Source organism: Oenanthe melanoleuca, chromosome 7 (genome assembly GCF_029582105.1).
Source record: "Oenanthe melanoleuca isolate GR-GAL-2019-014 chromosome 7, OMel1.0, whole genome shotgun sequence".
Lineage (NCBI taxonomy): Eukaryota > Metazoa > Chordata > Aves > Passeriformes > Muscicapidae > Oenanthe > Oenanthe melanoleuca.
In genome coordinates this window covers 15294648-15319473 of record NC_079341.1, presented here as the reverse complement: position 1 = coordinate 15319473, position 24826 = coordinate 15294648, and the positions used below count along the sequence as shown (strand labels likewise).

General features: G+C 40.0%; 1 protein-coding gene across 1 annotated transcript in view; it reads right to left on the bottom strand.

Annotated features, from left to right (window-relative positions):
- Positions 1-24826, bottom strand: part of PDE11A (phosphodiesterase 11A) — a 105869-nt gene that overhangs the window by 61971 nt on the left and 19072 nt on the right. Inside the window, exons 3-4 of the mRNA XM_056495826.1 lie at positions 2371-2460; positions 522-662 (exon numbers count right to left, since the gene is read on the bottom strand). Of these exons, the coding sequence (XP_056351801.1) occupies positions 522-662; positions 2371-2460 (231 nt within the window). The remainder of the gene's footprint in view (positions 1-521; positions 663-2370; positions 2461-24826) is intronic.

Below are 24826 nucleotides of genomic sequence, written 5' to 3'. Positions count from 1 at the left end.
AACAATGTTTTATCATTCAACTACATCTCAAATCAGTAGAAAGGAGGGTAGCTTTAATTGAATAGCCTGAAAACACTGGAGGGAGTAGCAATATAAAGGCAGCCACTTAATTTATTGCTAATAACAACACTCATAAAAACTTCAGACATTTTTAAAAAGGCTTTCATACTTTATGAATATCACACTGCAAAGTCCCAATGAAAGCCCCTGTCAAAATTGTCAAATACTTTCACACAGTTTATATCCATCTGTTCAACAGAGCTTTGCAATGAAATAATTATTAATTGGTCAAGTAGACAGAGTAATTGCAAGAAACCAAAAATACTTCAGTAATTCTAAAAGCTGGATTTCCATTTCCCCTGCTCAATGTGAAAACTTACTGCTATCACTAATATCCTACTGGGATAGGACACAACAGGGGTGTTGGTGAAGTTTCAACGTGTACCTAACTTCCATTTGGGAACAACACACTGAGGAATACCTGCTGAGCTGTGCTCACATATGATATGAGCTACACTTACTGGTGATTCAATATCTTCCAGAAGTAGCACCGAGCACCGCTCACACTTCAGGAGGGTCTGGGCCCGATGCATAATTTTCTTCACTATTTTCTCTAAGTCAGTCTGTTCCTCAAAGAGGTCATTCACTACTTCCAGCAGAGCCTGTATACAAGGACAGAAAACTCTTGTATTGGTTGTAGAATTAATAAATACATGGAGCATTACAATTGAGGCATCATATCTGGGATGGATTTTATATGACTGATCCATTGAAATCTTCATTCAAATAAAGTTCATGGCAACCAAGTTGAAGTGGGGGTATCTGAAGAATGAAAGAAGCAATAGTTGTTCTTATGTTTAATCTCATTTAGGGCACTGGCACTAAAGAACACCATTATAGGAAAGCATATAAACTGTAGTGGTCTTAGCTCTTCTGACATAGTGGTCATCAGCAAAGTGTTGGTCACAGTTGCTGGAAGTTACCACCATTCAGGTCTGGCTTAATAGGGAAGGCACAGTATGTGCACCACTTGGTACTTGCCAACCAACTTCAGCCATGGACCAGCAAAGTTAGCCACCACCAACAGGTCAGAAATACAATCATGTACAGGCTGCCACATAGCTGTCCAACAGCAGTATTTGTTACTTTTTGCAGGGCTGAAGCAGCAGCAAGAAACAAAGAATCTCCAACTCAATTTAGCAGAATTTACCATTTTCTAATGAAGAGTGGGAACAACCCTAACACTTTTCTGCTGATTATCTCCCTCACAAGATTAAATGCTGACTCCTCAGTGTGGAAACCTGCAGCAAAATTTAAGTCTCTGCAGTCAACCAATTATTTTATTTGAATATCAAAAAACCCCCCACAAAAAACCCCAAAGATCCCAACCAACCAAAAAAACACCAAAAAATCTTAGGCAGACAATCCATTTTTCCCCCCAAGTCTCCTCCAAATCTCTTCCCCAAATATAATAGTCTGTGGTCAGACCTGACAGAAGACAAGCTCAGATGCTCATGATCCTTAAATATAAAGGTCTTTTTTTTTTTTCAAAGCAGTGAAAAGCATTAGTTTCCATACATGAAAGCATCAAAATCATGAATATAAAAATGTCAGAGCTCAAAATACAGACCCAGACTACTGTAGTTACCCCTACCTTGTGAAGGAAGGGAAGGTTCAACACTACCAGAGGTATTTCTACTGAAGTTTTGGACCTGTGATCCAAGCTAACAAAGATATAATTTCCTGTCATTGCAGGAGGATGATATAAAAGAAGCCAAACATTAATAAAAACCTCTTAAAATTACCATTTTGTTTCTTCAAAAAATAAAGGACCTCTCTGGCAAGGGACTGACAGGGGAACTCAGCCTTATTTTCACTTCAGAGCCTCCTGTCCCAATGCATGCACAGCACCAGTGATCATGAGTGTGTATTCCATGAAGATAAGCTGCCAAAACCCTTCACATATAGGGGTTTTTTCTTGCTTAATTTTATAAAGATATACCCACATTATTTGCACATAATATTAACATTGAATATTAAAAATTCAAGATGGCAAAGACTTGGGATTAGTAGAATTTTATGAGAGTTTGATTCTCTGCCTAAGTAACACTTTCTCCTGCACCATCTGTGCCACAAATGCAATTGTTTCAGCACCACAAAACGTGGAACTGACACAGGAAACAACAGCTACCACTATGAGTGTATCTCCCTCCCACACTCTGCTTGCTGCTTCAGTCAAGACAGGGATCTTTTGAAAATAATATTTTTAAAATAAAACTGTCTGCTTAGCAAGCACATATGCACAGCTGGAATCTGCAGGAACAAAAGAGAAGAGTTTGATGTTGGTCCAGTTGATGATTTTGCACTTACCCTGCTTCTGTCATATTCCTTCCTTGAAGCTGCAAATAGCTGGGCATTGGATATGGCAATCCCACAGAAAGGGAGGTACATCTGCATCACCTGTATGGAAAGAAACTTGCAGTCATTAAAAAACTGCAATTGTTTATAGCAATTTCTTGCTGGGAGAGAGACCTAAACTTAGAGAACATCACAGGAAGGTCTCAGCTCACTCTTCAGCAGAGCTCTAAACACAAAACAAAATTATCATGGTCAAGGCACATCAGATACATGAAAGAGATCAAATGGCTAGGAAAAATACAATTAAGTTCACAGGTCCCAAAAGTCTGGGTCCTCCATAATTTCTCTGAGAATCTGTGGACTTTCAACTCTATAAAATGTCTTCTGAAGACTACTTTAAATTACTGTAGACATTACAGATTCCCTGTATTCCTCAGGACTGCTTTTTTGTTCCAAGTTTAAAAGCAAGCTCAAGTCACCTTCCTGTTGAGGAATTCTGCATCTAGAGGGCATAGATTTTGGAGAATACCAGCACAGTGGAACACAGCACATTGATCCTACATTATTAGTCAGAAAAACTAATTGTCTTCTCAAAGAAGGTTAAAAAAAAAGCTAAAAGAGCACACTTGAAAAACTGGGCTTTAATATATCATCATACATTCAAGAAGATTGAAAAGGAGGAACACAGTTTGAGGTGCCCAAGATGATTTTCGGTTGACTGTGTGAAGTTAGTAAACCAGACCAGTCAAGCAGCTGAATACCTGTGGGACACAAGGATGACAATGGATCAAAGTCCAAACCCAGCATTTTTAAGCCACACACTGGTAACAAGTCTTTAACATACTGCCACTCCTGAGAGGTTCCCAGGCTTAGGTCTCAGACTTCTAGTAAATTGTACAGCTGCTGAATACTCTTAACATTTGCAAAGCCAGTGGGAGTTGAGGCACTCTGCTGTTTACAGAGCCAAAAGAATGCTGCAGCTGCTAACCTTTCTTCTCTTTGGTCTGTCTGCCTATTGTAAGAAATCGTGTGTGTGACAAATTTTGGCATTAAGAGAATGGCATTTGTCTTTGAAGTTCTATTTAATTAGAAAAATACTGCTAACCCAGAGACGTGGGATATTTAGACTTCCTTAGGAAAGAGCCCAGAAGAGCAGAAACAGCAGCAAGTGCTGTTATACTTCACCTGCCTTGAACACTCCACTGGTTCTATACCTGCTTAGTCTGTGTTTGAGTAATGATGAGCTTTTGGAAAGGATCCTCAGATCCTCTGAGTTTTGTACCTTTACACCTGGCACTCTGTCACAGTAATTGCAGACTTTAAGGGTGCACACCTACTCTTCTAATTTGGAAAGACCTATTTTCATCCTCTTGCCATCACAGTTGCCTCCAAAGGAAATTGACACTTTAGATTCTTCAAACACTCATCTTTTCGAAAAGGCAGTAATTAAAGCAGCCAGCTATCATGCCAGATCTACAGGACAGAGCACACAAAATGAAAAATGAAGTACAAGTGTAAAAAACTGATAAGAGGGATTTTTCTTTTTCTTTTTCATGGCCAGAGTTGCTCTGAGACAATTTTGCATATTTCAGTTTAGGTTTTATTTCCAAATGAAACAAAAAAAACGTTATCTATATAGTCTTGTATTAGGACTAAAAACCACAGCCAAGTAAGTGATCAGAGCAGAAAAAGTTAACTTAAGAAAAATCTGGCCTTTCGTGAAATTTTGTATACCATAATGAGACTGGATACATTTTTACTTAATAAATAAATACTAGTATTTATTGTCTCCACACTGGAATCTCTATTCCCAAAATTAATGTGGCCCTGTGACAATGGAAAGCACAAGAAAAGCTTATGAACCCTCAGGCACCACAAAACCAGCTAGCAAAAATATCTTCTTAGTGAGAGGAAAGTAAAACCTTGCACTGTTGAAAACCACTGGTCTCTGGAACCCAAACTCCAAGGCACTGGCTCTATACAGAAACTCTTCCATAAAACACTGTTTTATGAAGTATTAGGAGCCTGGAAAGCCACTGACACACATCACTCTTTTCGTCACTCAAACTTATTGTGTAAGGTACAGTAAAATTAAGAAAGACACCAAGTTTTCTAAGAAAACCAGTAGAAGAATGAAATAAATAAATATCAACAATTATGAATTTTAAAAAAGCAAGAAAAAAACCGGTGGTTCAATTATTCCTGTCTACCTGAGACTGACAAAACAAAAGCCTACTGTTGTTCCTCTTTTGTAGTCTCTGAACAGTCAAAGTGACTTTTCCTTAAACCACTTATCACTTTCCTTAAACCAAGTACACAAAGAAAGAAGATGTTTCTAATGGCAGCTGAATTTTAAGTAAGATTTTTTTAACCAAAATTGCTCAACTGGATAGAAAGCAGTTATTGCATTATTATTTCAGATTACAGATTTAAATCTGCAGTATTAAGCCTATTTTACAAGCACCTCTAACATGTTTATGCTATGACTGTGGACACTCCATACAAATATGGAATAACATAATATTGAACTCTTATCTGTCTGAGACACAGACTGTAAGGAACTGGTATTTTTATGCCAGATTCACACTTCAGGGATTTTACCTGCACAAGGAATGTAAAAAGTTGAGGAAATGGTACATAACACCATGAAATAGACACATCCTTTCCCTGTCCTTTTAAGTGACAGATAAATAATTATTAATTTCCTGGTGCTCCAAGGTAAAAACTGGCCCAAAGGTTGAGTATGCACATGCTTCCATTACACCAATGCACTAAGTATTTGTGTGAAACTCCTGGAAAAACACCTTATATACCCTTCTGAAGTACATAAAGTAATTTCTCTTTGTTAAACTGAAGGCTATTTTAAAAATAGTTTTGAAGTAAAATGGAATGTATCTGGAAGAGAATTTCCTTCCACATCTATTTTGAATTAATTAAAGGAAAAGATTCTTCAGGTTTAATGAAGTGATTTTCTAAGAAAAAAAATAGGCAGAATTTAAAAAAAAAATAAAAAACAACTTTAACAGATGTGCCTCATTAAATTATTTTGTCTAATAGGATTAGTTGCAATGATTCATCACAGTTCTGTGTGACATATTGACAAACACATCAGTAAGTATGCAATAGTACATTTTATAAAAATGGTATTTAGTCTGAGTAACAACCTAATGAATGTGCTGAGATGTTGAAAGAGACTAGTTTTTGTTGGATTTGTTTTTCATGACAGCTATAAGGCATTCAGATACAGTAATTTCAGGTTAACAAGTCTGTACTGTAAATTACTTGAACATTCAGGGTCCAGGTGACCTGGGGCCCAGTTTCTCTTAATTAACCCTCCAATAAGTATCCTTGGGTAGCAACTACAGTCACCTCACAAATTCACAGCAGCATACAAAAGCTAGAAGGCTGTACTCACAAACCATTCAATATTTAATCAGGGCAAAAAACCTATGAAAAGAAGTAGTAGTAATGGGCACCCTCAATATCTCATCTTTTTCTTTTAAAAATTAATTTATTATTGTATGTTAGGAGTATTAAAACACAACTACCAAGATAATTACAAGAAGTTTTAGTATTCAGTTATACAACTACTTACATTTTCAGCTAGGTCTTGAAGATGACATTCCTTTAATTCAAAACTACTCCAGTAAGATCAAATGTCTGCCCTGACCATAGTTACTTTTGGCTTCTCACAGGATATATTTGTATTGCTTTAGTATCTCCACACACCTCCATGCTCGTATCCCCAAAATCAGACCTTCAAATCCACAATAACTGAAGCAAGAGCTTGATACTTGGATGTATAAAGCATTTCCAGTTTCTGAAGTACTGACTACTAGGACAAGTAAGTTACAAACTGTGCTTGTTAGGTGGATACTTTTATTTTATGGCATCAGTTCAGAAACACACCAGTGCGCCCTCAGAATTTTAAAGGGCAGTCTTCCATATGCTTCCTCTTCATAATCACAATTTTACAGGCCAGAAATTCCACACCTGGTTGCACAGTTGTCTGGGCACATCAGCATCTGGGCACCTACACTACAGCAGCACAATGTCTTGAGATGTGACACTCATTTTCCTTTCATCTAGTTTTTTGCAGATGATGAGACATAGAATACATAAGTTAATAAAATGCTTCTTAGTGTTCCCCTGAACATCTAAAAATGAGGATTTCTTCTCATCATCTGGGTTTGGATTTCACAATAACTTCACACATGATATAAATCTTTTTATCATCAGAAGCAGAAAGGAGACCTCTGGCCAAGCTCTTTCTGACAATGTGTGTAAAGAGGTACCACCTTTCCCTTCACTGCACAGCCTGGGCATGAGGGTCCTTATGGAATCTGCTAACTCTTCCCTTGCTGCATAAGAAAAACCCCTGCTGGTTCCAGCTGCAAAAGAAGGCTATCTCTAGAATTGTGTGCCTCACAGGAAGTAAGTTCTGAAATTCTCTCTTATGAGAGGAAGGTATAAAAGCAGCAAAGTTGCACGTGTGTAGACCTGCAATGCAGAAAGTTATTAGCTAATGGTGAAAAGCAGCCAGTGCTGCAATGGCAGCACACTGCAGAGGTAAAATGTGAGCTTCACGCTTGCTGGCTGGAAAGCTGCCCTGGCTTCAGCTTCAGCAAAGGCAGTGACATTTACCCTGCTCCCTGCACGCAGCCTCGCCTACCGAGCCTCTCCGAGAGCACAACTGCCACAACTATCCCAGACAGTGTAACCCACAGCCCCTGGCGTGCTCCCAGCACCCCCTGCCTGTGGGCAGAAAAGAAAACAATTCTGATGGCCGGCAGAAGAAAGAAGCTTCTCAGTAATGCTTGTGTACTCACTCTGGCACAAACTCCAGGCTGAGCTCTCAGCAAATGCCTGTCTGGTTCAGCTGTTTTCTTTAGCGGCCACAGGAGCCACTTCTCTTTACACAGCTTGCTGGGTGAGCCTGTGGGGAAAGGAGCTAGTACAGCCTTCCTAGAAAGAGAAAAGAAGTCCTTTCAAAGGAAATGTTTTTGCTATAGTTTGAAGTGATAAATGTTTTGTGGACGTACTTGAAACCAAACCAGGGAAGCCAGCTGCCCTTTAAAATGTTTCCTAATGTGCTCAAAATGGGTTCAGAGAATTAAATATTCTACTGAATTCTGAAAACAATAAAGCAAATCCTATTGCAAAATGGTTAAACACAAGTGCTCATCCAAAATCCATTACCTCCTGCCAGCTTTGCAAGGTCTGGCAAGCCACACATCTGATAAAATTTAATTGTCATCTAAGTTCACAATTCTAAGAAATATTTACCAAAATTATTTTTCCACCCCAAGCATAGAAAGGACAATGGGTTGGTAGAAACACTCCATGAATTGTAGGCACCCAAATAGGGCACATGGCTCCTGCTTGTATCACTGAACCTGCAGAGGCTCCTGGGCCAATCTTCTGCTGCCTTTTTTTTCTTTCTTTTTTAAGTTTGTATTTGCATGTGGTTATTAATGTAGTACCATAAAAATGCACTAATGCTTGCAAACATCCAGCAGCATCTCTGCCCTATAAAGCTCATTATCTAACTCTGGGAGCTTTTGGTGTCTGTAAACAGCCTGAAAAGGACCATGGGAGCAATCCTTCAGCACTGACTGTGTACTTGCCTGCCTCACAGAATTATTGGCACACATTCAAACTAGATAACTGCGTCACCAGACAGATTACAAAACATGTCTCTGGTAGAAGCAGACTTATTGAAGTTTTAAAACCTGACTCCTATGTAGGTCACTGTCCTCACAAGCCATGGCACTGGGAGGCTGTTGCATGCAGGACCAAGGGGCAGGAAGGGGTGGCAGGTCAGCCAAATGTGCTCAACTCTGACTTTTCTGCAGGCCCCATCACTGCCCTCTAGCTGCTCAACACAACCTCATCTTCTCTCTTTTCTGCTATGCACCCAAGGTCTTTGAACTGGAAAACAAGTGAACACACTAAACTTGATTTACTGCAATATACCTGTAAAAATGTTTATACAGTCAGAACACATCTACTAATCTTATTTTTTCTGGCAGGTATTTGAACATTTCTTGACTCAGTCACTTTACAGCTAGATATTATTCATTATTCACCTCTCTACCAGGGTGTGAACCTCAAAAAAATCTAAACAAGCCATGCTGAATTATACTGTCAAAAAACCAAAAACATAGGAAGTTGCTACTAAACCAATTTTAAACAATATTTGGTAAGATATAAACATTTTAACATTGCATTAAATTTAGCAGTCAGTATAAAATGAAAAGGAGGATAACTATACTGTAAATTTCCTTACAGCACCTCATTCTAAATGGTGTTGCTCCAAATGAATCTCAAATATGAAAACATTTCTGCTAAAGACTAAAAAGCCAAAAATAAATATATGTAAAATGGCTGCTATTCTAGGATCCAATCTTCTGATCTCCTACATGCAAAATCCAGCTATTTTCACTGGAAATGTCTCTATATTTTACACAAACCTAAATCAGTGATACCCACTAATAAACCCCGTCCCAGCAAACACGTCAAACTGCTACTCAGTTATTTAACATGTGATATTAAGCCAGGATTTCCAGAAGGGAAAATGAGGACAAAAGGAAGAAAAAAGTTTCACAAGGCATACCAGTGTTTCTATTAAAATCAGAAATGTATGAACTGAAAAAGAGCAGAGGTAGCAGATAAGGAGCATCACCATACCAGTGTAAGCACCTCTAAGACCAATGCCTGGCATCAGCACTTAGCCCCAGGGCTTCAGAAATGCACACTGAGCTATAAAGCAAGGAAAACTCAGCTTGCAGGCAGCCCAAGGGAGGGCTGCAAAATTACAGCAGTATGATTAAAGCAGTGAACCAACACGTGTCATAAATATACTGACAGCCATGGAGACTCCTCACTGCCAGGGATGCTGAGGACTCAGATCTGGATGGTGGAGGGATGGGCTATGTCTGTGGGACCACCTGCAGGTAGAAGGCCATTAAATCAACCCAACAGTTACAAATGATGTTTCTTTTTCAACTCTAGAGTTTCCACCCATTGGGCATTGGCAGGGCTTTGTAGCAAAGTCTTATGGAGAACTGCTAAGGAGCTTTTATTAGTTCATCTGAAATAACAGGATAAGAAGCATCACAAAAGGCCATGAATCCTCAAAACCACAACTCCTACCCACAAATAAAGTTCCTCTCCATCAAAGGGTGAACGTCAGCTATATTTGAAGCATCTAAATTATATCATTAACTCAAAAAAAAAAAAAAAAATCGAGCAGAGATAATTCACAGAGGACATTTCTCCTGTGTAATGCTTTCCAGAGAGACTAAGAGGGGCTGTTACTGCCTGGCTGCTCTGCTCTGCCCTGTTTGAAGAGGAGTCACTAGAGGCCAGCCCCCAAGCACAGGAACCTGCAGCTGTTATGTAAGGCAGGCAGTTCTGCATTGCTAAACCTCAGTGTCTCAAAGCACTTTGGCAGACCATGAACAAAGTTTTACAGCAGCGACGTCAGGTAGTAATTTTTATCTAGAGACAGCAAAACTGAGCCAAAGAAAAATTAACTGATTTCTGAAGGGAGGAAAAAGGTCACGAAGAAAGATTTTGTCAAAATTTTGGAAAGACTCCTGGCTTCCACTATGCTTGAATCAGTGGAACCAGCTTTATAAATGTCACTGCATGAGATGGGAAGATCTTCGTATTGGCAAAGTGAGAGCTGTGAAGACTGATACTACCAGTGCTAAAAATAGGAATTGCAGATCAGACCTTTAAATTGGCATAGGAGGATTAATAAGTATCACCTCAAAGCTATCTTCCATACAACACAATTGCAGACTTTGATCTTATCATTTCAAGTTGCACTCACCTGTCACCTGGCAAACAATATATATAACAATTGACCATGCTAATTGAATGGCATTGAAACCAAGAGATAAATTCCATATGTATCCATACAATGAGAATGCCATCTTCAAGTCACAGTTCTACTTACAACTCAGTTACCAACTCCCAATTCTTGTTCATGATGGCAAATATATTTATTTGCTTACTTTCTGCTGCAGACCATAAGTATTAATTACAGAAACTGAAAACTACTTCTACTAATTCTTAAGTTATCCATAACTTAATCCTGCTGTTGTATGAATGCTGCGTGCGGTTTAACAAAGAAAAAATTTAGCTAATTTATATATAACAGTCTGCACCAACATCCCAGTGATATTAATAAAGTTTTTATTCAGGTTCTTCTCTCACATACTTCAAGATGTGTTTTGTGATTTTTGAAGGAGTTACTTGAACAGTAGCCTTTTTCCATATTGGACTTTGTTTAAGAGAGAATGTTTCTGGCAGAACTTACTGCAGATGCCTGATCCTTTGCCATGCTGAGCTCCTCTTTCAGCAGGGTGGGCATTTTTGCCTGACTGAAGTAGCCAATGTCAGCAAAATCCTTCCATCTGAAGCTCCAACTGGAACACAAAAGCCTGAATCTAGCACATTAACCAACCAGGTTACGTTGTGCTTGATGTGAGTAAGTTTAGCTCACCCAACTTCTCACTGTTTGCAGCATCAGTTCCCGGGAGAAAAGGTTGGTTCTGTTCCACTAGAAAAAAAAAATGTGAAGCAATTTTTCTTATGTGAGATGCGTAATTTGGTGACAGCTTAAAAGCAAGCCAGGGAGTCAAGACATCAACTGTGTCCCCTTACATTACTGCTTGACAAACAAAGCATCTCTAGTGTTTCTTAGGCAACAAAAACTTTACCCTCAAACAGAAAAAAATCTTCAACTGAGTGGAAATATTCCACCAAGGACAACAAATAGCATAAGTGACCCTTCCTTTCATCACATCATTTTATATCTCTCTTCCAACCAAAATGCATCTGTACCTTGACCCTTTCTTTCATAGTACATAGAAGCACCACCTCAACAGAACATAATCACATCATACTTTTTACATATATCCTTACATTATTTTGTTGAGCTTCTCCTCAACATTGCGAAATCTGCCAGTGGTCTTCTACATTTGCCCATTTTGAATTTATGTATATTTAGTGAATAATATTGTACTGGATGTCATAGCACTTCATGCTGGTGACACTTGCATACTGTTCATCTATTTCTACAGAGAGTCACTCTTACTCTTTTTTTCCACTTTTTAAGATGAAAACTAATGGTAAGGAATGCAGTGTATTTTGAATGTACCATTTTTACTCATAAATTTTTTCTTAGGAATGCAATGTTTCTGCAAAAGTGCAGAATCTTATCCTAGCAGAATTGATTATACAACTGGACACACTTGACACATGCTGTTATTTGAATCTGATTATACAAATTAGGTAATCTGAATTGGTATAGATTATAGCATTTTCAGAGCTTTTTAAAAGTACTTCTAACCTATTGTAATTTGTACCCATTACATTGTGATAATGTTTCACATGAGGAAGTAGGGGAATAAACCCTACAAAACCTTTGCCTTCAGTTCAAACCCTCATGTTGAGTTCATATCTGAGGAAGAAAGAAAGAAAGCACTGTATAGTAATAATATCTTTAGAACAGTTACTATGTAAAGTCATAGAGAATTTGCTGGAAGGAAACTTAGCTATTAGTGGTTTGAGGTTGGCAACTACTGAATTGGTGACAAATGAAAAGTAACCTTATTCCAAGACAATAGAATAACTTCTAAAACCACAAGAAAGAAGAAGGCTAATTTTTATTTGTTTCAAATGAAATGAGATTTTGAAAGATCATCATGAAATACAGAAAAATTCCTGAACTGCTTTCTTAATAAAACTATTTATAGAAAAGTACGTTGAGCAGTTATATATTACCTCTCCATTATGAACACAATTTCAATAAAAAACAGCAGAAAAGTAGCTGAGCCAAATAGTGCTCTGATTTACATTACTATGAGCCTGCAGTTGCACCTCTGAGATCTTTATTTAGATTTACATGGCTGTAATTTACAGAATTTAGTTTTCTTTAAAAATGTGGAGAGGTGGTTGATTCCTCAGGCCATTTTAAATCAGGTCTGGCTGTACTAATTTCACTGAAGGCAGGCTGACATTAAATTTTCTTTTACCCTTTCCTGGCAGATGTCAGTCAGAAGAAACTGAGCCTAAATATTAACAGAATTTCTGTGGAACCAGGTAATTTTAAATGCAGCCTGAATGGTCTGACATTCCCTGCTTTTTCTGTAATTATATTCTGTGTCTACCAGGATATCCAAATACCACATTTTACTTTTTAGTTCATGCACAAGAACTGCCAATAGAAAAATGAAAGGAGATTCTAATCTCTGCACAGAACTTTGAATTCTAACTGTAATTTCATTGACAGTATGCAAAAAAAATATATGGTGGCTTTTGGTAAGACCTAACCTCAATATTTTAGAGAAAGTGATCCAAACTTTTGCTTCAATTTTCTTTCTTTACTTCACTGCAGAAATAGGAAAAAGAAGACATATGGCAAAAAAGATTGTCCAACAAATAGTAAAATGTGCAACTTATGAAGATAAACAACGATTCAATCTGCTGTATTGAAAACATAGCAGTTCTAGGACAGAAATGTGCTTTCAAATGAAAAAGGACTCACTTATTTCTGTCTTTAAATTTCAGTTATAAAAATAACTTGAATCCTGTGTGAAAATACAGTTGTTTTGCTGAGAAACCTCACCTGGCATCAGGACTCAAGGTATCCTCTTTCAGCTTAGGTTAAGCCTTGAAAGGATAAAAATTTGCCAGACCAGTTAAAATTAATTCAGGCATGTTCTTGAACTAAAAGCTTGTTTTTTCTTTCCTTTGAATTCTCTTCAAAACCAGCATCTTATCCTAAATACTATTTTGGTATTTGTTGATTTCTTCATTACAGCTTCCATTAGCCCTGCAACCAAGGAGGTCAATATCATTAACTGTTTCCAGTTCAAGTTCATGAAATTTTAAAAAGAAAATCAAATAATAATTTGGATACTTCCTTAATTCCTTAGAACTTACAAGTACGTGTTGTAAAACAATGATTTACAGAAAGCATGTGACACACATTTGTGTATGTTAATTGAAATTGTGATAATCAACTTGGTAAATTAGTGACTTAAAAACTGCCTTTTGAGCAAGGGAGAAGCACTGGATTCCATATTACTGCACCTTTGAGTTTTAAGTCTGGGTGGGCTTCAGCATCCTGATGTGAAAAATTTATTTTCTGTGCTGCAGACTTCAAGGAGCTGATGAAAGTGTGTGGGCTGGTTTGGATGTGAGCCATGCTTTTTCCACACATCATTGTGTCTCCTGCACTAATGACTCACACCTGCACATGCTGCTATCTGATTTCTAGACAAAGTTATTTATAACCTGGAGCTGCACTGCCGAATTCTGGCGGTGTAACTGTACCAGTCATTATTTACCTAAAGCGCTTGTCTGTGGAGCACAGACAATTTGGGGACACTGAGTTCCCTCGCCTTTCAGGAGCCATGAAAACTGGATGCAGCTTCTCCCTGATAAAACCCACACTGCATTTTTGTCTTGCAGACTTCTATGGATTTGATGTGGTAACATACTACTTTTCACATGGCTGCAAGATAAGTGCAGGATTTCAGGGCCCCACACACAGAGAAAAACCCCATCCTATCTTCTCTCACAGCAGCTACTGGAATTATTTCCTATAGCAGTGTCTTGTACTTGGAGACTTGCATGTTTGCATACTTTAGGAAAAAAAAAAAAAAGCTGCCTCAGGCTTATGATTATAGTCCTGTCTGCAGTGTCTCACTCACTGGTCCAGGAAAGTATTTAAATTTTCAGATTACAGTCTCTGCCTTCAGACACTCTTCCCCAGTGCTCAGGTTTTTGCTAGCTGTGATTGTAGAAGCATCAGCATTTGCTACCAATTACATACCTTTTTCTCCTTCATGTGCAAGTGGCCATGAACTGTTTTTCCTACAGCTCACATGAGGCCATTTGTCTTCCTTTCTTTCTTAGGAGCAACTTGGTGAAGAGCACAGAATAGTTCAGAACAACTGCCTAAATGATCTCTCAGTGAGAAGAGCATTATGAAACATACAATGGGTTGCATCCTCAGAGAGATAGAACAGTCATCTGCTGCAGTGTAAATTTTCAAAGATATTAATCTCATGCCTAGCAAGCACACAGCATCCTGCCCTGTAATTCTAAAAATCATGTAATATTTTGAATCTTGGATTGAAGTGATTGTGTATCTGAACAAAGCTCTGTTTAAATGAAAAAAAAAAACAAAACACAAAAACAAAGCCAATAAAGTAAGCATTTATACAGAAAATCATGTATATAAGCAAGTCTGTTACTTACAGACATGCATTTTTCTTCCAGCAACACAAGGTTCTTCTACACATATACTTACTTACACTTCTCACTGTGTGCCTCAGAAGAAAAACCCTAAAGTATTAATATTACTATTAATATGGCTGTTGAACTGCACACTGGAGAGCATTTGATTTCAGGTAGCTGAGTTGTGTTCAGAAATCAATATGCTGCTGTATTACTTGGTGCAAACTTTCTGATGTTAAGGGTTTGCTTCTGCCTATGTTATCAGCAGTTCAATAAGGGCTAAATTATTTTAAACTTTCACAGATCACTCAGCAAAATAAGGCTTTGCTTCCACTTAAGTAGTATCATAGTTAATTAGCCCTTAAGTAGTATAAGAGTAGTATAAGAGTAGTATAAGAGTAGTATCAGAGTTAATTTAACTTGATTCTGTAGTACCAGAGGTTAAAATATTTCCCAAACTGAGTAAGGATATCTTGTCTTTAAGCTACAGAAATAATAGGAAAACTATTTCCTTTCATCATACACGCTATGCTCCCCTCATAGATATTTTAGGAAAAAGTGCAAGAATAGAACAGTGTTCTTTGATTTGATTAGGGTTTGAGTAGGTTTGCTCTTTTTTTTGTCTCCATAATTTTGGACTGCACAAGTTGACATTAATCAAGCAATGAATACTCACCAAGGCAAGGCTGTCTGATCAGGGAAGTGCCCTGGGTCGTACACCCTTGCTTCTTACAGCTGAGTAGAAGTACAACAACAAAAATTCAAATTCAATTCACTGCACATTTGTCCATATTTGCTCTCCTTCTGCTTTTTTCCTTGTCCAAGAGTTTTAATATTTTCCTAATGCCCAGTATTTCTTATCTGCTTAAGAAACTATTATTCTTAGTTTAAAGTATCTTTTAGTATGCATTCAATCTTGTGGTTCTTACACCCATTTTTACATCTTTTCTGTCTTCCTTTTTAGTTTATTCTCTTCTCAAAATTATTATTCAACTTCCTCTCTGCTTATGAAGCAACTAATTTATCTAATAGTTCTCAAAATAAAAAATGTCAATAATTAATCTAGTATTATTTTTTAATAGTTAGAAATTCACTACTTCCATAAGGAAAGCATTTTCTTTATTCATGGAACTAGAACAGCCCAAGAATTGGTGAATTCTGCAGGCCTGCCTGTCAATTGTGCTGAAATACTACACAATCTTGTAAATGGGATTTGTTCTTGCTACTTTTTCTTGACAAAATTTTTTACCAGTACCTGTGTCACAGTGAATTTTAGGTTATTTTTAGGAACTGAACTCAAAGCATAAATTGATTTCACTGAAAAAGACCAATAGATGGTGCAGTACTATCAAATCCAAAGACTCAAAGAGCTCTATATCTTTATACAAATTGCCTAAGGCATTTTATATATAAAGAGCTTGCTGCAAAGACTTTATCGATTCTGAAAACAGATAATTTTTAATTTGTAACTGTAAATCTGCTTTCATCTGCTGGGAAAAAAAAAAAAAAGAAGCAGGAATAAAACCAACCTAACAAAAAAACCCAGGAAAAAAACCCCAAACCACTGGGAAAAAAAAAATCCAAAAACCAAAAAAACCAACAAACAAAAAAACCCTACACACACTTTTTCAGTCTTCTGTTTCACAGCTGCTGGTGTAACAACTAGCCTTTTCTGGCTAGTTTTCTGCTCCTTCCTTCCCCATCTATCCATTTTCACCCCTATGCAGATTCATGGAGAGCCAAAAACCAAATCCACACTGATGGGGAAAGGAGGCTCCAGAGCACAGGAGTATTTCTGATTTTATCTGCTTTCATGGATGTGGCTGGCGGGCAATCTCTGCACCAGCAGAATGTCACAGGATCTCACTGGCAGCTGAGCAGTGCCACTTGTGCAGAGCAGCACACAGGGCCCCACAAGCACTACAGGGCACATTCCTGCTGGCCTGCTACAGGAACTGAAAACAAATCCTCCCTAAAAGCCTGGAGAGACTTTATACCCTCTCCCCAGACAGACCTGGCAGGTCACAATCCCTCACTACTGTAAGGTACTGTTGTTAAACAAATGGGTAGAGCACTGGACAGGCATTGCTTGTTTTCTGTGTTAGTTACCAGTGTGGGTTGCAGACTTCAACTTCAGAGGTGCCAGAGCTTCTCCTTGTCCTGCAGCTGAGAAAGCACATCACTATTTCCCTTTTTTTGGGACTATGAGTAGCAGTTACACTGCTCTTAGGTCTCCTTGGAAGGAGATGCCTCTGTAAAGTTATACTATGTTCAGATGCTAGCAGCTGGGAAATGAAGTGCCTTAAAGTCAAAGGAAACAAAAACCATGAACTTCTGTGTCAAAATGTCCACTCTGTGGCCAAGCATGTTGAAAACCAAGACTCCCAGAGTCATCCTGCAGACGTGATTTATGTGATGACAAATGTTACACTTCCTAACATAACTAAACAGGCTCAGTACCAACAGAGCTACCAGACTGACTGCAATAAATACACAAATGCCCATAAAGCTTCATTTTGAATATAAAAATAAATTTCCCGCTGTTATGTTCAGCACCCATTTACATTCTTCACAAAAAACCCCACCTAAATTGCATTTGAATTTTTAAATTAACAAAATCTGGTACTTTCCATGTTCCTGTAAGTGCAAAATAAATGTCAAATGTAGCAACCAGTCATTTTATACTCTTTGGATTTCTGAAGGCAGAAGTCAGGTCATGAATAGCTACTACCAAAACTTCTGAATAGCTACTTCACCAAAAATTTGTAGAAATGTATAGGGAAACTTCAATTACATGAGTTGAGATTGGAGTTGTTTCATTGAGAAGATATTTCTGATCATGACAGAATTAAAAAGGTACAGATTTAGTATCTATACTTTGATAGAAGAACTGAATTTTACACACTGATTTAGGCCCACTTACACACTCTCTTCAGGTCCATTTAGCACAGTTGTGACTTCAAGTTGGTGTCATTAAAAGAACTAGACTAATGAAGTACATATTGCTTTGAAGCCATGTTATTTTATATAATGAGTGTATTAATTCATCAGGTTGAACCAAGAAGAAAATGATCAGGAGCACATTTTTTGCTCTGAGTTGGCCTTCAGACAAAAACTTATCTTTCTCAGGGCTCTGCTACTTCTCCCTTGTATATGCCCACAAACCTCTCTTATTTCTGCTTATACAGGCACATACCATGTAAGTTTCCACTGTGACAAGTGCACATCAGTTTGGGGACACTGCTGGCTTGAGCCTTATATTCCATAAATGAGCCTAATTGCTTCACATGGCCATCAACACACGAGAAGCCCAGTGATTAAAACTACTGACTTTAAATTTAGCCCAACACTTGAAATGGTAACACGCACATTATTAATGCACTTTCTATTCCATTGAGCAATATAAAATGAAGAACACTCTCATTGTGTCCAGTTCTGGGCACCTCAGTACAAGAGAGGCATGGAAATCCTGGAGCAGGTCCAGTGGAGGGGTTCAGTGATTAGGGGACTGGAGCACCTCTTTTACAAGCAAAGTCTGAGGGAGCTGAGTGGTGCCAGCACCAGGACAAAATGAATTGGCAGAAAACTGATTCACAGGAAGTTCTGTGTGAATATGAGAAAGAATTTCTTTACTGTGTAGTCTTTTGAACATGCAGAAGTTGTTATAAAACCAAAAGATTTTTTGCCACCACCAAATACTTGTTCAGTATTTGAATGAGAAGTGACACATGAATTCTATCAAGCAGCAAATCTATTGAGACTCTTACCTCTGTCACAAATACTACCATCTGCACAAGGCTTATGGAGAAAGAGGGATGCTAGCAAAAGCACAGCAACAGGATAAAAGGGAATAAGCTGAAGGAAGACAACATTGCTTGTTGCAAAAATGGTGATGCAGCTGTTGAGGTAGGAGGAGAAAAACAAGAGTGATGTAGAATGAGCCATAAACTAGGAAGCAGAATGACAAAGTTCTGAAGATGCAATTAAAAGGAAAAAAAAACTTTTTAAAACCATATGAACAGTGTTGGGCTTTTCAGAGTACCCAAGCTGTGTATATCCCAGCTCACAGCCAAGAATTCTTTTTCAGAACTTTGATGTGCATTAGCTTGACAAAGAAAATATTTTCAAAAACAGTTTGAGGAAAAAAAATATTTTGAATACACTAAAAGAAAAAAGGCAAAATTCAAAGGAGTTTCTTCTTGAGGAAAACAAATATTCACCTCAAACATCTAAAATGTGATAAAGCTGTAAGTCACTGAAAAATATTCTGTCGGAAAATGTTCAGCCACTTTCAACATCTAATAAAAGGAAATGTTCAATTTTTAATAATTGATGATACTGCTAGACTGAAGCACCAATACATGCAGGGATGCTGGATAACTTTATGGACAAGCAGGGAGACAGCTGAGTGCAAGCCATTTCTTGGACCAGGTAGCCATAAGACTATTTTTGAGTGATGATGCCAGAAGCACACTTAAAGTCTCTCCGTCTTGTCAGCCTCAGAAGAACGCTGAAAAGTGGGAGGCAAATAAGGTCTGAGGCTACACAGCAAAGCCAGGACAAAGAAATAGCAAACATTGTTCAGTATTGAAGGCAGACACGAGAAGCCTCTCGTAGGCAGGTGGCAGAACCAAAGTGCGAGTCAGTGCAGTCGGGCTCGGCAGGGTTTGGAGGCAGCAAGAAGGGATGAGGAGCTCGGGGCGCCGGCGGGCGCCGTGGTGCCTGGCATGCACCCGATGGCACTGCGAGCAGGGACCGGGCTCAGAGAGCCGGCTGGAGCCGTGGTGCCTGGCATGCACCCGATGGCACTGCGAGCAGGGACCGGGCTCAGAGAGCCGGCTGGAGCCGTGGTGCCTGGCATGCACCCGATGGCACTGCGAGCAGGGACCGGGCTCAGAGAGCCGGCTGGAGCCGTGGTGCCTGGCATGCACCCGATGGCACTGCGAGCGGGGACCGGGCTCAGAGAGCCGGCTGGAGCCGTGGTGCCTGGCATGCACCCGATGGCACTGCGAGCAGGGACCGGGCTCAGAGAGCCGGCTGGAGCCGTGGTGCCTGGCATCCACCCGATGGCACTGCGAGCGGGGACCGGGCTCAGAGAGCCGGCTGGAGCCGTGGTGCCTGGCATCCACCCGATGGCACTGCGAGCGGGGACCGGGCTCAGAGAGCCGGCTGGAGCCGTGGTGCCTGGCATCCACCCGATGGCACTGCGAGCGGGGACCGGGCTCAGAGAGCCGGCTGGAGCCGTGGTGCCTGGCATCCACCCGATGGCACTGCGAGCGGGGACCGGGCTCAGAGAGCCGGCTGGAGCCGTGGTGCCTGGCATCCACCCGATGGCACTGCGAGCGGGGACCGGGCTCAGAGAGCCGGCTGGAGCCGTGGTGCCTGGCATCCACCCGATGGCACTGCGAGCGGGGACCGGGCTCAGAGAGCCGGCTGGAGCCGTGGTGCCTGGCATCCACCCGATGGCACTGCGAGCAGGGACCGGGCTCAGAGAGAGCCGGCTGGAGCCGTGGTGCCTGGCATCCACCCGATGGCACTGCGAGCGGGGACCGGGCTCAGAGAGCCGGCTGGAGCCGTGGTGCCTGGCATCCACCCGATGGCACTGCGAGCGGGGACCGGGCTCAGAGAGCCGGCTGGAGCCGTGGTGCCTGGCATCCACCCGATGGCACTGCGAGCGGGGACCGGGCTCAGAGAGCCGGCTGGAGCCGTGGTGCCTGGCATCCACCCGATGGCACTGCGAGCGGGGACCGGGCTCAGAGAGCCGGCTGGAGCCGTGGTGCCTGGCATGCACCCGATGGCACTGCGAGCGGGGACCGGGCTCAGAGAGAGCCGGCTGGAGCCGTGGTGCCTGGCATCCACCCGATGGCACTGCGAGCGGGGACCGGGCTCAGAGAGCCGGCTGGAGCCGCAGAGCTGCGAGCACGGCAGCCTGCCCTGCCCAGCCTGGGCTGGGCTGCGCTCGACCGAGCCAGCGCCTATCCCAGAGCGCGCCATGAGGATGGCTAACTTGATTCGTGCTTAATTAACACTTACAGAACGTGCTGCCCTGCTAACAGCCTATGGAAAAATAGCAGAAACATGGAGCTAGAGGAGAGTCACCCCTTGTCTTTGGGAGCCCCTGCTCCAGCTATATGTGCTCACTTAAGTTTGAGTATCATCACCACCGAAGAGGAATGCAAGCCACTAGAGGGGGTGAGACCCTTTTCTGCTAGCACACGGGTGCGAGCCTCAAGCACAGCAGGGCAGGATGCTTTCCATCACTTGGCTCTGTGTCTCCAGCCTGGGTCTGCCACAGCTTGTCACTCCCTCAGCCTGCCCTTTCCTGCCTCCACTTCTTCTCTCCCTGTTGAAAAATCTGTCTTAAAGTGGTAACAGTTTATGTATCCCTGCATGTGCTTCTACATGTTATTTAATAATCTGCCCATTCCTGTTTGGGTTTTTTTTCTGTGACAAATGAAAGTGATAAGGTATCTGCATGCAGCTCTGGTTACTGCAAAAGTACACTCACAGGACCACAGATTTGAGTATTAATCCAGTAGTCCCACTGTCATACTAACAGGAGAATTATAACCATGGCGTTAGGCATGGCAGCAGATATTCACAGCAGCAGCAGCTGCTGCAGAGACCTCTCTCCTCCAAGAAAAGCAGAATCAACTCACAAAATTAAAATATCAAGAGAAAAGAAAATGCAAAATAATTCCATTAAAGAAAAAACCTAACAGTTGTGCTGTTGTAACTCTGCCATTGTAAGATACATCCAGATACACAATGTTCCAGTTATTGTTCCTGATACTCACTTTCATGATTCACAGTTATATTCAAGTGTTCACAATTATATTTATATAAAGTCTCAGTGTAACTTCCCATCAGAAGTATAGCAATTGCCAGAAAAGCAGGTTCTGTTTAAAAATATTCATGAGATACTGTTTTAACAGTTAAATACTTCCTGCCCCAACATCACATTCTACTACAAGCATCTAACATTTAATCTTTTTATATAAGCAAAAATAGATCTTAGTATCTGACTTGACATATCTATTCTAATAAAATCCACAAAACTGACAGCAGATGCAAAACAGAAGGCCATGAATATTATAATAAAATTAAATTAGAATCAATTCTGATTATTCATCTCTAGTTCAGTTTTCATTAAAAGAAAGTCTAAGTACCTGATGAAACAATAATTGAAGTGTTTTGTTTTAATATCCAGGATGTACTACTGAAGTATGACATCAGCAAGGAACATGATCTCATTTTCATATTCATTTTATTGAATCCTCCTTATACATAGAGGCTTATCAAATAAGTTTCTCACCATTCGTACTCTGAGAATAGAATTTAATTTTTAAATATCAAATTAATTTTTAAAGAATGTTAAAAGCTGTAATAGGTTGAGGGAAAAAAAAACCAACCAACCAACCAACAACCCCCTCCTCTTTATTCTTCCAAAAGCAAACATTAATGCAACAACTTCAAACTCATAGCTGAGCACATAAAAGGCTCATTCCCATAGGCTTTTATGGTGGCTTTTCATATCTCACTGGAATGGCATTTGCTTCCTATGCATAGTGATGTCCCAAAATCCACTTCAGAAAAACAAAATTCTTTCCTTTCCTATATGAGCTGCTTGGTCTGGCAGCAGCTACTGAGTTCATCACCCAGTGGTCAAATGAAATCACACAAAATGTAATTTCTCCACTTAAAGGGCAAACTACCATCTCTATATTACACGTTTTCCCAAAACGTAGGTTAAATGCAATTGCTCTAATTCGTTGGTGAGAAGCTTCTTAACAATCTGCTGGTTTAACACTTCTGCAGGCAGACTTCAGCTTTTATAAGTCATCCACATCTTCACTGCTCCAATTTTACCAACTTCTTGATGTTTAGAATTGTTTGGTATTGTTTAAGAGACTGGGGATCAGAGTTTACCCTTGAAACAGCTGTATTATAGAGATGCCAGTTCAGCTGCTATGCATGCTCAGTAGGGTAGCAACAAACTTTGCCACCACTGAGAATCAAAGTTTCTGGACATTCAGGATTAAAAGCTCATTACTTTACACTTTGAGTTGAGGAAGCCCTGAAACTCTAGGCTAGAGCAGATTACCAACCTTTGTGATTCAAGCAGAGAAGTAAGTACACAGGGCCCACTAGGTATATTTTCTACTTGGGGTGAAGAAAAACAAAATTCAGATTGTGTTTATGGTAACATGTCTTGGCAAGCTTCCTCCTTTCAAAGCCTCCTCTCCTTAGTAGGGAGGAGTACCATATTCACAGCTATTCTGCTCACTGGGACAAGTCTGCAGAGATGCTCCAGCTCAGACCACAACATGTGGCCCTTCTGTCCTATAAGATACCCCACTGACACTCACCACATGGCAGCTAGGACATCCTCAGCTCTTGGATGTCCACAAGCCCATTGCTCTTTGGCACTAAAACCATGCCACAACACTGGAGAGCTATTATCAATGAATTTGCTTTGTAACCATGACACCAGATTTTCAAAATGCTAGTCTGTTTTTATACAGCAAAAGCTTTTTCTTACAAAAAAACCCCAAAACCCTACACAAACTCAACTCCTAAAAAAAAGAAAAGATAAAAAAACAAGGTTTGTTTTTACCCATTCTACCACATGGTCAGCAAGTTGCCAGCAAATTAATATTAAGGTTAAATCTATGTCAAGTGTAGTCCAAAGACTTTAGTCTTAATAGCTGCCAGTATAAATATTGTTTTGTTTCACTAAAAATGCATGTGGATAATTATTCTAAGTAATAAGGTCCCCCAAATTAACAGTTAAGGGTCCTACTCAGAGCTTTCACAAAGCACTGTTAAATGAAGCATCCTGGTGCCCCACCCCTCTCACTATGCTGCTACAGGAAACATTTTTCTAAATACAGTTTGATAAACCTGTCAAGGGTTACCTGAAGTGCACTGCATAATTTCCTGCCTTAAATTTCTGTCCACCATTCACTGTTATGAACAACGTGGCTCAATTCTCCTACAGTTCCAACAACATTTCAACTACAAAAATCATCATAATATTTTAACCCTAGTGCTCACCAGCTGTGAAAGAGATGCAAAGTTATTACCATTAATGGTTAAACTACTTTTTTTCATAATTTCAGTGAGCTCTAGTCTAGAACTTGTAATCTGGCTGCCTAGTAATTCTTAGTCTTGCTGACTAATGTTACTGGTAGCCCATGTTCTTCATGTTTTGTTGTAGGTTGGGGTTTTTTGAATTAAAAACACAACATCCACAGCAATTCAGTGAGCTCTGGAATCTTTCATTTGAACAGACACCATTTTTGCTAAAATTAACAATCAGCAAAATGAACTTGTTAAGGGACAAGCAAAACTTTTTTCATGGTAATGCAGCAATAGCAATGAAGTAATGAAGACGTGCCCAGGCTTTCAAAAACAGTTCTGGGCATCTATAAAAGTTAGTTTTAAAACACTAAGAAAAGTGCTGATGTTGGTTTTTCAGGCTCAAGTGTACAAAAAATTGGTTCAAGTGTCTTCTGCTTCTCCAGACATGAAAAGTACCAATGGTCAGAGCAGTGACAAGGCACTGAGCAGGGGTTTTGGGGAGCAGGCACCCCTCCTGCCAAAGCAGACAGATGACTACAGAAAAAACTGTTCCAGGTGGGAACTGGTGAAGATTTTTAGGGCAAAACAACTGGGATGAAAGCTAATAGGGATTGACTTTTCACTCTGTTCACTAAAAGCAAAGCAAGGAGTAACATTTAATTAATTTAAGTCACATGGCAGTTCTTCACACAATGTGCAGGATATTGTGAAAGTTGTAACTTTTCTTCTTTCAAGAAATGTCTGAAAAAATTCCTAAGCAGAAAATCCCTGGGGTGGTATTAAATACACAGGTACCATGTCTGGTCCTGAGCTGCAAATAACAGCACACTGGTGGGCTATATGAGAGAAATACCATCCCGTGCTTGCCTTATTCCAAGCATTTGCTTTCAGCTGCTGAAAGAGAAAGATCCCATGAAGGACAAGAGTTTTGTTCATTTGTGGCCACAGATTAAAACTACCATTTCCCAGATATAGGGGAAACACATTGCTGTATCCTCCTAACAGGCATTACAATATAGCATTACAGCTATATTGCTGCTTACATACTCCAGCTGCTGGAATGCAGACAGGAATTTCTCAGGTGGACAATTGCAAAGGTAGCATGGAGGACGGCTGGATTCCT